Genomic DNA, 13,480 nt, shown 5'->3' with positions numbered 1-13,480 from the left:
AGTTGGAGAATCCCTTGATGTACTACTGTAAGTATCGCACAGAAGATGTTACTTGTGGATATCGTTCAACTTAAAAAATAATAACTTCAGTATTTTCTTGACCAATCTGGCATTTTTAATAATACAGAAAATCTATTGCAATAGATTTTCTCTATAAGAAAATACTGAGGTTGTTAATTACTGCTGGCGATTTGAAGAATATTCTTATTAATTAGGAAATAATATTTATTAGTCTAGTAATTTTTATTATTTTCCGACCAAGTCCTTAAAGTGTTTTAAAATAAAATGAAAAGAAGATTAATTAGCGACTTACCATTTTTTAGTATGCTTGTCGACCGTCGATCGCCGTTCCAGAGATCGCTTTCTAGAGTCCAACCAGCAGATATCGGTCTTGGTGGAGAAATTCAAGGTGGATGGAGTACTTTACATGAAAGAGGGCCCGCAAATACCGCACAGCATGAAAGATACGGCCCTCGGCATCATGCACAAGGGTTTAGGACGCGGAATCAAGCCTGGATGCTTCTCCACTCTTCTAGCACTGTATCTGTGAGTTCATTTACGAAAGTGAAGTCTCACGTTATTTAAATAAAATTAAGACTTGATTAGAGTAGCAAATTTTTCAAATTGACAATTCTAGCGAACTTTATAACATTCAATATTATCTTGGCATCGATATTATCTTGGCATCAAGTGTGTCTTGAAAATTATTATAACGTTAACCGTAGAAGCTATCGCTAAAATTCAGGTCGACAGTTTTAGGATACCTTATTAATCATTCGCAATCGTATTGTTACATTTAGACGAAGTATGGCGGCTACATTCTCGTTCAATAAGATCGGCCTGGGACACTTTGCCGCTCGCCTGCTGTTACTGCCGTTCGTGGTTGCTCTAATGAGCATACTGTACTCGCATTCAAGTCCCGTACAATCGAGAATTTTCTTGCAGACCGGTGGCTTGATCTTCAACGTCTTGACGTTGTTCTACGTGGCCGGGATAGCCGCGACGTCGCTTTTGTGTAAGTCGAAAGGCAGATTGATCAAGAAGAACAGACAACAGGTGGTTTCGATGTCACCAGTTGATGTCACAATATCGCAGACCTCGAGTTTGAAGATATTCGAAGAATATTTAAGACTTTTTGAATTCTTCTCTATTACTGTTCCAAATATGTGTTCTTCCGATCTACAGCATTCAATTACATAAGAGTTGATACAGTTCCAGGTTTTCGTGCAAGGTATTACCAGGAAAAGCGAGAGGGTCTTTACGGTGGCGCGATGTTCCTGACCGCGTACACCATGCTGAGTCTTCCGTTGAGCTTCATATCGACGCTGATAACGATCGGGATCCTGATTCCCATTCTGGAGCTAGACCTCACCTCGTGGGCGTACGCTTCCGGTATACTGTGGTCCAGTTACGTGGCGGCGGAGCAAGTGACGGTAGCCGTGTTGATGGTGGTCGGTAGGCCCGTAATTGGTGCTGTTACGGTACTGTACATGACCCTGCTGTCCCTGGTGGTCGCGTCGGGCGCGATTCGCAGCCTGAAGAACTTGCCCTATTGGTTGGCGATGGCGACGACGGCGTTGCCGACCAGATACACGTCTCTGGCGCTCAACCAGCTGGTCATTGACACCTCCATCCTGTCCAATCTGCCCTACAACGAGAGCTTCACCTGTCCTGGCGTACCTGAGCTCTGCAGGTACCCTGACGGCAAGACTTACCTGATAGAACGCTTCACCAGAGAGGGCGAGAACATTTCCGAGGTGTTAAACGTGGATCTGAATCTGCTGATCTCTCTGGCGTTCGCCGTCGGTCTTATTATATTGAACAGCGTCTTGTATCTGTTGCCGCTACCCGCCAGAGTGAAGGCGAAGTTCAGAGAATAATAAATTGTTGATGCATTAATGCATTGAATCCACACTTAATGTAATCGTTGAACGAAATTCAAATACTTGGATTTGACGCCGTCTGGATAGCGTACGTATCATACTTATTTAATTTAAATTTTTACTGTATGTGTATAAAATTGTAAATAAAATTAGAAATATCGATCATAGAAAAGAAGAACGCATATCAAAAATATTAAAACTTTTTATTTTATAGAATATGTTATAAAATCATTTTATACATATAACGTGATTTTGCTTGCTTGCGTGACACATCATAAATCATTTTGATAGTTTACAAGTCAAAATATATGTACATTTTAAAAACGAGTTAACTATTGTGTACAATATAATGCATTTAATATGACAAATAGTTAATCACGCATTAACCGTACTTTACTGGATAACTTAAACGTTATATTACATTAAAAATATACAGGTATATTTATAGAAAACAGGCGTGTCAACCGAAACGTAACTATACAACAGTTCTATTTATTTTTTAAATTGCACACTTATAACTTGTGAAATATATTAAAAAATTACTTTCAGGCAACCATCATTGAATGATCATATCACATATCACATTTATAACCTGCGAGATATATTACAATTCATAAGTCCTCATCTGTAACTTGGCCCATCTCCTTAAGATCGTCGGCAACACTGAATTCACAGCCCGTCGCACTGACGACGGCGCTAATGTCAACATTATGTGCGATCTCAATGAGCTTTAATCCTTCTCCTTTCACCACTTCAAATACCCCGAGATCTGTGATAATTAAATCTACACACTGTTGACCTATGAAAAAATGTAAAAAAAAAAGAAGTTATCACGCACATACAATGACTAGAAATAATACAAAAATATTACAAAATGATTAACTTTAAAGGGTATCGACGTTACATAACGAAATAGCAAAATAACGCCTACGATAAAATTAAGAAATTGCTGAAATTAAAGTATTACAGGTTGTTACCTGTGACGGGCAGTGTGCAGTTCTTCAAAATTTTCGGACTTCCGTCTCTGGCTGTATGTTCCATAGTTATCACCACCTTTGTACTCGCCGCGGAAACGAGATCCATAGCACCACCCATGCCTTTTACCATTGTGCCCGGTATCATCCAGTTAGCCAAATCCCCGTTCTCCGACACTTGCATGCCTCCAAGAATAGTCAGATCAATGTGGCCTCTACATGAAAAGTACAATTGGTAGATACACTTTCTTTGATGTGTTATATATTTGTTATCGTAGAAACATGCTAATCTTAAAATAACAATCTTATACCCTCTAATCATGCCGAAACTCTCGTCGCTGCTAAAGAAAGCAGCGCCGGGCAAAATCGTCACAGTTTCCTTTCCAGCATTGATAAGATCCGCGTCGACGTCACTTTCGTCCGGAACAGGGCCCAGCCCGAGAATACCGTTCTCTGATTGCAACGTCACTTTCACACCCTTCGGGATGTAGTTGCTGGCAAGCATGGGTATGCCGATCCCCAGGTTTGCTGCAAACATTTCCGGTTTATCAGGAGCGCGGCACTGATGAGAGGACTTGATTATTTTAATCACGATGCACTCATTTCCAATCCAAATATTTAATATAAGTTTGTACTTCACACCTACCGTACATTCCATCCTTGAATTCGAGAGCAGCGCGCCTGATAATCATATCCCTCGATTTGCTAGCCGGTGTCACTTTCTTAGGCTTCATGGTTTGTTTCGTAGAGCGTTTCTGCCAAACGGAAAGGAAAAGATTATATGTATTTATACGACATTTGCATAATTATGCATAAATATGCATAACGAGCGGTCGAGACAGAAAAGCGCCAACCTCAATCCGTTTCTCGTAAGACGGCCCCTTCACAATCCTGTCCACGAAAACGCCAGGCAAATGAATCTGATCGGGATCCAATTGGCCAAGTTGCACGATCTCCTCCACCTCGACGATCGCGACTGCGGCCGCCTTGCACATGACGGGGTTGAAGTTCCTCGCCGACTTACGGAAGACCAGATTGCCGGCGGTGTCGGCCTTCCACGCCTTCACCAGCGCGAAGTCGCCAGTGATGGCGGTCTCCAGCACGTAGTTTCGCCCATCGAACTGGTTCACGCTCCGCGGCTCGCCCGATATCTCGGCGTCGCCGTTCTTGTCGTACTTGACGATGACGTTGCCCTCCTGTACGATGGTGCCGAAGGCCGTGGGGGTGTAGAAGGCCGGGATGCCGGCGCCACCCGCTCTGACACGTTCCGCCAAGGTACCCTAAGTGAGTCGTTGTGCAATTTATTAAACATTTACGAGACTCACGGCACATTTCTCGTCCTCAGAGCGTTACCTGCGGCGTCAGCTCCACCTCCAACTGGCCGTTGAGATACTGCCTCTCGAATTCAGGGTTCTCGCCCACGTACGACGCGATCATCCTTTTGATCCTGTGCTCCTTCAGCAATATACCCAGCCCGAAGTCCTCCACCCCGGCATTGTTCGAGACTACCGTTAAATCCTTAGAGCCCCTTTTCAGCACGGCTGCTATCAAGTTCTCTGGGATGCCGCAGAGACCGAATCCACCGACCAGCAGCTTAGCCCCGCTGTGTACATCGGACACAGCTTCCTCCACGCTTTTGAACACTTTACCGTTTCCCACCGGTGTTTTCGGCTTCTCCGCCACTTGCTCCGCTACTGGGATATTTGCCTTGGTAGAGAAATTAGCGACGCACACCTGCGAAACAAGATTTCCGTTAGCTCTAAAAACTATTTCAATGTCGGCCTTCGCTTTTCCAAGTGTATTTCACTGCAGCAAAAGGTACGAAGTACATATTCAAGAATGTATACATGTAGAATATTTTTTAAAAATTCATATCACTAAGATAATCGGACGATTTGCCGAAACAAGCAATTCAACGCCAGGGGACATAACTTGCACGGTATAATGTTACATGAAAAACACATACCGCGGATCGAGTTGCAATCCAACAAATAGAGAACGAGGACTCTTTCCGGCAGGTCTATCAGACATATTGTTTACGCACCCGTGACACTCTGGTGGAGGCCCGGGGGCCGCTGCTCCAGCGCAGAAATACACCGCTGACCCCTCTCAACGCGAATGCCATGGTCACCGTATGCTAAGCACACAATCGTTACTCGCGAGACTCGCGCGGGTCCGTCGGCATCGGAGGATTCGGAGGTTAGGGCGAGACACCACTCGCTCCGATATCGCTGCGTCGATTCTCTTCCTCGCGCGGCTTGCTCGTCTCGAGAAGTAACTGCGTACCCTCCGGTGTTGGACCCCTCGCTGTGCCGTCCGTCCCGCAGCGATCGCCCGAGAATTTCGCGCCGCGAGAGCCAACCTAACTTCACACTGAACATGCACGCACGGAGGCGCGTACGGGTGACTGGGCGAAACGAGCGCGCGCGTCGGCATTTCATTTCAATTCGAAGCCGCGCGATCAGGAACGTATTAAGCTCGTAAAACGATTTCAAGGGCAGTGCAATTTCAAGCTTAATATCTTCGAGTGCGTCTTTTCAAATTTAACTTTTTAGTTGCGGAGATAAAGGCGCGACTGGCGTCGATATTATTTTTGTGAAGCTGCTGAATTTTAAAGCGCCGACGCCTTTTCTTCTCTCGAGGCGCCGAATCGTTGTAAAGCGGGTGGTCTACGTTATTGCGAGATACGACTTCGCCGAGTGAACGCGTGTTTATCATGTTTACATCGTTTCGCAGCGAGGACGTCAGCTTTTAAACGATTAAGCAGATAGTAGATATTGATCTGAATGAGGGACGATAGCAGAGATGTCATCCTCTTTAAATTGCGCTCTTTGATACACGAAACGAAAGCAATTAATTAATTGCGTGAATAGATGCAAATGAATTTCAGCCTTTTTAGCGCAAACATAACGATGAAGAAATTAATGCTCTTATTTGTTACATCAACGTATTTAACACATTAATTCTTATAGATTAAATTATATATTATAATATTACGCGTGAAAACTCGCAAAATGCAACGTTCCAATTAATTTTAATAAACCCAACGTTAATTGAAACCTGACCGTTTGCTGTTCTACATATAACAACAGCCTTGTTGCGCAAAATGAACAAAAAAGCTTTTGTTCCTTCAAATTTGTTCTTTAAAACACTTCAAACCGAATCTATTCTTCAGGATACGGCCTGTTGCGTTGCATATGTATAGCCGCAAATAGTGTTTCAACAGAAGACTGATTTTTCCAATATCGCATCGTTATCTTTACCAGATAGCGAGTGCTCTGGAGAGAACGACGGTATTACATTCTATAAATAACGATATCAGAACACTCGCTCGTACCCCGTATTTATCCGGCATGTGCGCGGAATTAGCGAAAATCGTGCGTTTGTTACAAAGACTTTATTTCTCGGGACTAAATATAATATAATAGCTTCTCGCGCGCTCACGTCATGTGAGCTTATAACATACATATTTATTAAAATATATTCATCTATTCTTACTCCTGTAGCGTAACATTTTCCGAATGCTCCGCGAAGAATGTTAAAGTGTCTTATACGACATCTAGAGAAAACATAAATTCTTGAGAGATTTGGAAATTATTAGAGACGGTTTTATGACGTCTCGAAGGCTTTTACGTGGCATCGCCTTTTATATTTTCTAACCAAGTCAAAAGTAATTACGCGAGAAACACGTTAACAAGAAGAAACCCAGATAGCAATGCGTGTCTAAAAGACGTCATAAAGACGACATAAAGATATCTTTAAGACCTCTTTTAGACGTGCATATCTAAAAGACAACTTAATGTCGTCTTAAAGATGTCGTTAATTAGACATGAATGCTATCTGGGAAGACGCGGACGTTTAACAAATCGCATATCAATAACTTTTATATTTACATATTTTTATTTGCGACCTGTCACTTATTATACATACATTATTGATATACATATGTGTATATGTATACATATGTATATATTATCTATTATAATGTATGTATATATAAATATATATTATAATAGATAAAGATTTTTATCAATAGCACAGTTATGTAAATATAAAATTGACATGGCATTTTATCAAATTCTATTTCAGTCTCAACTTAGTCCCATTCTTGTTAACGTATTTCCGCAGAGTTTCACCTTAATTACGCGTGTCCAAATGTGGTGACACCAAATAATGAAAAATACTCTAGTGTCAGATTAGAACTCTGAGAAGTTTTTAAAGACATCTTTGAGACACGCCTGTTGGACACGCCTGTTGTTTGAATGTCGATGAGTACTAATGCGACTCGAGAAATAATATCGTCGACATCGATACCAATGCAATGACGTCATCTGATAACGCCAGTCAACATGTTTATGCTTTAGTTCGAATAATTAATACTAATTGTTGTTTTTCGCAGGTCGATATTGATTTGAATAAGCAGGATCGTATTGCACTCACGAGGAAATCGAGATCGGTGTTTTACAATACAAAGGGGACAAAGAATTTTGCGGTACAGCTTAACAATATTTTTTAAATATAACCCTTTAAGACGATATCTTACGAATAATATTGACGTTCACTTCTCGCCGTCGAGGCAAATGAAGAAAGCCTTATCGTCAATTTTCAGCGCAATCTAAGTAAAAAGATTCCTTTCGTGTTCTCTCTTTCTCCAATTTAAGCCTACGCTCTTGCCATATGACACAATGTGCAATGTAATACGCGAAGTAATGCAGATTTCAGCCTACATCTTCGCCGCGCGTTAAGGACCGAATACGCCGAGTGCTCGAGACTTCCGTGGAGAGTTTGAGTTCATTTTGTTACTTTTGGAAATTAAACAGATTTAGAAAAGGAATCACGACTGACACTAAACGCACGCCCACGAGTGAAGGCTGGTTTATGCAAGGCCGTAACTGTAAAATTATATCGGAATCGGTAAAAATTGTCCAATCGCCGTTAAAAGTGAAGAGAATGGTCGACTGTATTGGTTAATTTTTACCGTTTTCGGCATAAGTTAACGGTTACGGCCTTGCGTAAACCAGCCTTAAACCTCTGAATCAAGGCAACACGAGAATGTCGTTTCAATTAGAAAATCACTCCGTTGTTCGTTCACAGATAATCTCGTCCAGTCAGCAAAACGTTAGCAGATTGGCAGCAGATTTATCAGAAGCCCACACCAAAACCATAGGCACCTGTGCCCGCATTTGGCTTTTGTTTTGGCAACAGAGTCTGTAAAACATACGCTGACAACAGATTGTCGGCAGAAATCGAACAGGTCTAGTTATGTGAGCAGATTTTGTTGTATTTCTGCTGACACGCTGGTAACATGTCGAATATATCAGTTCTTGCATGCAATCTGCAGTCTTTCTGCTTTCAAAATTTTTAGTGGGCATTTGACGAAATCTGTCCTGGCAGATTTGGCTATCTGGGTCCATCACTCGACGTACGCGGTGCCGATTCGTAATCTCGTCGTCGGTCCTCGCGTCATCGGTGCCGGCCGGCTCTGGCATCCGTCACGGCGCCCCATAACTCGATCACAAACTCGTCGGTGAAACCAAAGTCCTCCAAGTCGGAGTTGTCTATCGCCTCGGCGAAGTCTATACTGTTGCATTTACCCTCGGCCAGCTCCCAGATTTGCGTGGCTGCACAAGGAATCAGATGTAACAATTTAACATCAGTCTTTGGTGAAGTAAGAAAAACAAGAGATAGAGAGAATATATCCAAGAACGATATAACTTCATCAGAAGAACTATACTTTGTTGTTACATTCGCTTGTGACATAAACCTTGTATCGTATCCAGATCAAACTTACCCAACTCCGTATCGGAGATGCCCATGAAGCTCTCCAAGATAGTGTTGATCTTCTCGACGCCTATCACAGCGGCATCATCGATCTGCGCAAATATTTACGTTCTCAATTATCGCTTCGCTCATTCATGGGAAAGGAGATATTATATATCGAAGTATCAATACCGAAGGTGGTAGAACAGAGGTAGCTGATACTTGGTTCTTTCACTCGCGTGTTTTCATAGACCAACGTTATCGGAAAGACATCACTCCCGATAGTATTGTCTATTTGCTTGCCTCGCGAGTTCGTCACTCGACCGTAATCTTATTTAGTCTCTTATTTCACACACCTGCTCTACGATCTGCGCGCTACCGTCGGCCTTGAATCTCAGGGTCTCCTTGCCGGATCCGTAGCCGGCCTTCTTTCCCCTCTTGAGGTCACCGCGCGGCCCGATGCTGCCGAAGCCGTTCTTCTGCGGCTCCACCAGCCTCAGCGTGAACGTCGAGCCCTTCGGTATCTCCTTCAGCATCTTCGCCACCTCGAAGTGCCGCCTGCCGACGAGGCTGGTCGAGTCGATCCTCTCGATGTGGTCGCCCACCTCGATCACCTTTATCCTGTCGATCACGGAACCCTCCTTTATCCGCTTTATGAAGGCGTAACCGGCGCCGTTGTCGGTGATCGTCAGACCCAGCGCGTCGTCCGTTTTCACCAGCTCGATCTCTTTCGGCCGGCCTGCGTAGAAAATGTATATCACAATTATTTTCCTTATTTCCCTTTCATCACGACTTGTGCCTTCTAATCTCACGAACGTATATAACAGCGACCTTTCTTATGCGCGAATATGAAGTCGCCCACGCCAATTTGTCCGCCTAACAGCTCCGTCATGTCCACTTTGTGCGTGTTGAGCGTACAAAAGAGAATCTGGAACATCGAACTCTCGCTTAATTGTCGACGTTGCTCGCTTAACTCCTCCATCATCTTTACTCTACAATTTTACAATCGTTTCAGTTCTTTACGTGTATCGAAGTTACTTTTACTGAAATGCCCCATCTAAGACGTCTCGCTCTAGCTTTGATGAAAATCAAATAAGACTCAGTGATTTAGCATACACATTCGTCGTTGGGGGAAACGTTAATAAAAAATAAAAACCAAAGATAATTCGGTCGTGAAAGGGTTAAATTACAGACTTGTTTTCCCAGTTCTCTTCCATTGTAAAGCGCGGTGCTGCGATGGCTCGTCTAGCCGAGAGATCCGCGAGAGGAGCTAGACCCCCCATCAAGCGACCCATAACGAATCGACGAGCGACCCGGTTATATCGCGGCGGCCGCGTTTACACGACGAATTACACGTGGCTCTCTCTCTCTTTCCTCGTTCTCTCTCGCCTGCCGAGACATATCCGCCAGGTCGACGAGAGAGAGGCCACGGTCCGTGACCGGCGCTTCCTGCGTCCGGTGTCGTTTCTCCCTACGTGGGACGCCTCGCCGCTATAATGGAAACGCCGAGCCGGCAACCGCATCGCGCTCCATCACCACCGGCTCCGACAACTTGGCCCCGCGTTACCGATTTCTCCGAATGTGAACGAGGACTCCGCGTCATTTTATCCGCGTTCCCGAGCGCGGCAGAAACATTCGTGCCACCTGCGCGCCGGCCGGACGTTTCGCGATGCCCGAATTCGCTTCCAAAGGAAGCGAACCAGGGGGTCAACTCTGTATCTTGCAACATATAGTGAAAATGCTAGAAGTGAGCGGCTTTGTCCCTTCCTAAGGGGACAGTTAGAAAGAGACAGAGCTACACTTTTAGCATTTTCACTCACGCAAGAATTGACCCCCTAGGGGGGGGGGGGGGGTCGACAATGCAAGTTGCAACCGTTGCATATGCAATCTACCACTGCTACAAAGAAGCAGCTTAACGAATTAACAACAAGGTCGAGTCCTTAAATTTTCACCATCGAATCCTCTCTTTCCCCGAGAAGAAAGTCCTAACACGAGCCGGCATCAGGACAAAGCGGGGCCGTTTGATTCAATTAAAAAAATCAGATAAACAATTTTCAAGATGGAAAGAAATTTTTCAATTCTCAGGGTGGGAAGGGGCTTTTTAAGTCATGAAGCTTTCTGACTTAGAGGCGCTTTATCCGAATTTTTCTTTAACTGATTGTAAGTCAAATGGCCTTCTATATCGCAGTCTTCACGCTCACCTCCTCCGCGGGCAGGTCGTAGCGCTCGGCGATCTTCTGGTACAGCTCTCGGACATTGCTGAAGTCCGATATCAGCCCCGTGGGGCTGCCGTGAGCCAGCTGGCAGTGGAAGACCAGCGACGACGGCCTCGGCTCCCGAGCTGGCGGTCTCGTCTGCTCGTGCTGAAGAGGAGGCGCGCCATTGCCGGAACGGCTACCGGTACCGTTACCGCTCGCGCCGCTGTCATGACCGTTGTCACTGCCAACCTGATGATGATGATGTTGCTGCTGCTGCTGCTGCTGCTGCTGATGGTTGCCTCGATACTGCACGCCGTTCGCAGCTTTCTCCATTACCGGCGATCTCGTCGTGGCCCGCGCCTTGAACAGCGGCATCCTCGAGTCTGCGCGAATAGATTACAAAGGGAGGCCCCGTTATGCACAATCCGGCGTGACGACGCTCTCCTGGCTTCTTCTCATCGTGAAATTGAGTTATCGCGAGCGACGGGTTTGATAAGACGAAGAGACGGCGCGATCCTGATCGTCTCTCGATTCTCTCGCGCTTTTATCTCGACGCGGAATCGACAGTGATCCTGACAGTGATTTATGATACCGTAAGCGTACGCTTGACGGACTTTTAGCGCGTATAAAGTCTGTCGAATACTCGCGGACAAAATAGAAATTGTAAAATAAGATTCTAAATTAATTTTATTTACAATGTAATGGACTAAGATTTTTCTAGCGTCGATCGATAGAATTATTGTCTCCACCGGCGCCATAAACTCCGCGGAAACCCAGCAATTTTTTCCCAAATCCCGAAGACCGGAGTGTCTTTTTAACCGACGCAACTAAGACGTCGTTGAAAGGAATTGCGAAGCACGAGATGCGCCTGAGCTTCATCATTTTTGCAACCGCATCGGCCTCTTCTTCTCTTCTTCTAGACTTGGATTTCTGGACTTGCGTTTATTAGAAGTAATCTTCTTTTCTAGGCTATTAATCTTGGTTCTGATTGCACGATATTGTTCTGATACGTTGTCCCTAGAGTATGCTGGTCTCATTTTGTATACATTTATTGTAGAATTATTGTATCGAGCAAATATTGTCGTCAAGTGTACCAAAAATTAGTCAAATTTTTTATTTTTCTTCGTTCTTGATATAAAGTCGACCAGCATAGTCTAGATTTTGCTGCGTACTTTGATTCTGTAAAAGAGTTTTGCGTTTCTTAAAAAATTACTTCCGACAAAGAATGTCGACAAAACAGACGGCTTGAGGGTCCCCTTAATGAGAAGCGCAGCGGGAGAAAACGAGGGATCGCGGATAAGAATTCGAATCGGCGTTGTGTTCCCCGCGTTCGGAGCAATAATCCCGCGTGCGCGCGTTCGATTCTCCGGTGTCAACGGTGCGAATTAGATAAGAGAAATGAGAACCACGGTGGAGCGGGAGGCAACACGGTAATTGCAATCTCGCGATTCGCCGGTCGCGTAGGGAGATAAAGGCAGGGTATCGGCCGCATGTTACGTCGTCGAGAGTATCTATTACGTTACTCGCGCACGGTTCTCCTCCTGTTATCTCCGACTTTGTGCGAAATCACTCCGACGAGCGTTGCGGTCACGCACGGAACAGCGGGCGTATTAATTAAGCACGCGCGCCTCTCGGGCGCGACGTCTCGTTATCTTCCTCCGGAGAGACCGCGACGTCTGTCTCCCACTCTTTCTCAAAGGAACCTCGAAACGGTTTCTACGTGACGTAATGAAAGCTTCTTTTTTAAGCCAAACCCGAGCGAGCCTTCCTCGTCAGACGTCTCGTTTGCAATTCGCGCCACCAAGACACCGTAAATTGCAGGCGGTCTCCTTTCATACGCCACTCATTGTTCGCCTGAATCATCTTCCTTCGATGAGGGGAGTATTTTGTGTGTCTTTTCGTTTGTCGTTGCGTGGCTTAATTTCGGCCATGTCCACCGGAGATTTTACAGACTCCTCTCGCAACACTTTTTAATTTAAACTTGAATCGACGTTAGCGACAGATTGCATTATTTCTTTTTTGTAATCAGTGTTCGGTATTAAAAGATCACGAAACTGATATAAATATGTGATTGCGTCGCATATTATGTCACGCCTGACGGAATGTCTGAGAATATCCATCGGATATGCGACAGTTTTAAAGCCTAACTTAATCGCGCGCGATAACAACTTCACGATCGCGGGTTGAAACCCGGGCATCAAAGGTAATGTTATTTGTCGTCGTTTTAACGACGAAATGTTGTCAGAAACCTTTTGACGTCAAAATGTGGACAAGTAACATCTGCAGCTGCCTGAGAATTTGAGATTAACTCAGCTAGCGAGCTAACGTTGCTTGTCGTCATTTCAGCGTCGTTTAAAGCGACGACAAGTAACGTCAGCTGTCTGAGAATTTGAGATAAACTCAGCTAACGAGATAACATTGCTTGTCGTAATTTTAACTTCGGTTAAAGTTACGACAAATAACGTCTGAGAATTTGAAATTAACTCTTCTAGCGAACTGACATTGTTATTTCAGCGTCGTTAAGTAACGTCAGCTATGTCTGAGAAATTGAGATAAGCTCTGATATAAATATGTGATTGCGAGCTAACTAACATTGTTTGTCGTCATTTCAACGTCGTTTAAAGCAACGACAAGTAACGTCAGCTGTCTGAGAATTTGAGATAAA

At 44.5% G+C, this 13,480-nt stretch overlaps 3 protein-coding genes across 4 annotated transcripts in view; 1 reads left to right on the top strand and 2 right to left on the bottom strand.

Annotated features, from left to right (window-relative positions):
- LOC105561216 overlaps positions 1-2,039 on the top strand; it is a 5,690-nt gene extending 3,651 nt beyond the window's left edge. The window contains exons 2-5 of the mRNA XM_012010996.1: positions 3-27; positions 324-546; positions 801-1,015; positions 1,213-2,039. Of these exons, the coding sequence (XP_011866386.1) occupies positions 3-27; positions 324-546; positions 801-1,015; positions 1,213-1,880 (1,131 nt within the window). The 3' untranslated portion in view covers positions 1,881-2,039. The remainder of the gene's footprint in view (positions 1-2; positions 28-323; positions 547-800; positions 1,016-1,212) is intronic.
- A 33-nt stretch (positions 2,040-2,072) lies between these two features.
- LOC105561199 (succinyl-CoA:3-ketoacid coenzyme A transferase 1, mitochondrial) lies at positions 2,073-5,527 on the bottom strand. The gene is made up of 7 exons (XM_012010970.1): positions 4,902-5,527; positions 4,211-4,591; positions 3,712-4,137; positions 3,504-3,612; positions 3,169-3,385; positions 2,861-3,072; positions 2,073-2,682 (listed from the first exon to the last, which is right to left on the bottom strand). Exons 1-7 carry the CDS (start codon positions 4,980-4,982, stop codon positions 2,495-2,497), a joined length of 1,614 nt encoding a protein of 537 aa, XP_011866360.1. The 5' UTR covers positions 4,983-5,527; the 3' UTR covers positions 2,073-2,494.
- Positions 5,528-8,311: 2,784 nt separating this feature from the next.
- LOC105561195 (PDZ domain-containing protein GIPC3) overlaps positions 8,312-13,480 on the bottom strand; it is an 11,713-nt gene continuing 6,544 nt past the window's right edge. For both annotated transcript variants that reach the window (XM_012010962.1, XM_012010963.1), the window contains exons 2-6: positions 10,819-11,198; positions 9,449-9,545; positions 8,974-9,356; positions 8,649-8,730; positions 8,312-8,478 (exon numbers count right to left, since the gene is read on the bottom strand). In XM_012010962.1, the coding sequence (XP_011866352.1) occupies positions 8,321-8,478; positions 8,649-8,730; positions 8,974-9,356; positions 9,449-9,545; positions 10,819-11,190 (1,092 nt within the window). In that variant the 5' untranslated portion in view covers positions 11,191-11,198 and the 3' untranslated portion in view covers positions 8,312-8,320. The remainder of the gene's footprint in view (positions 8,479-8,648; positions 8,731-8,973; positions 9,357-9,448; positions 9,546-10,818; positions 11,199-13,480) is intronic.

This window comes from Vollenhovia emeryi, unplaced genomic scaffold (assembly GCF_000949405.1).
Source record: "Vollenhovia emeryi isolate VEMERY1.0 unplaced genomic scaffold, V.emery_V1.0 DF939210.1, whole genome shotgun sequence".
Classification (NCBI taxonomy): Eukaryota; Metazoa; Arthropoda; class Insecta; order Hymenoptera; family Formicidae; genus Vollenhovia; species Vollenhovia emeryi.
Note: the sequence above shows the minus strand (reverse complement) of the source record. Positions and strands in the feature narration are given on the sequence as shown.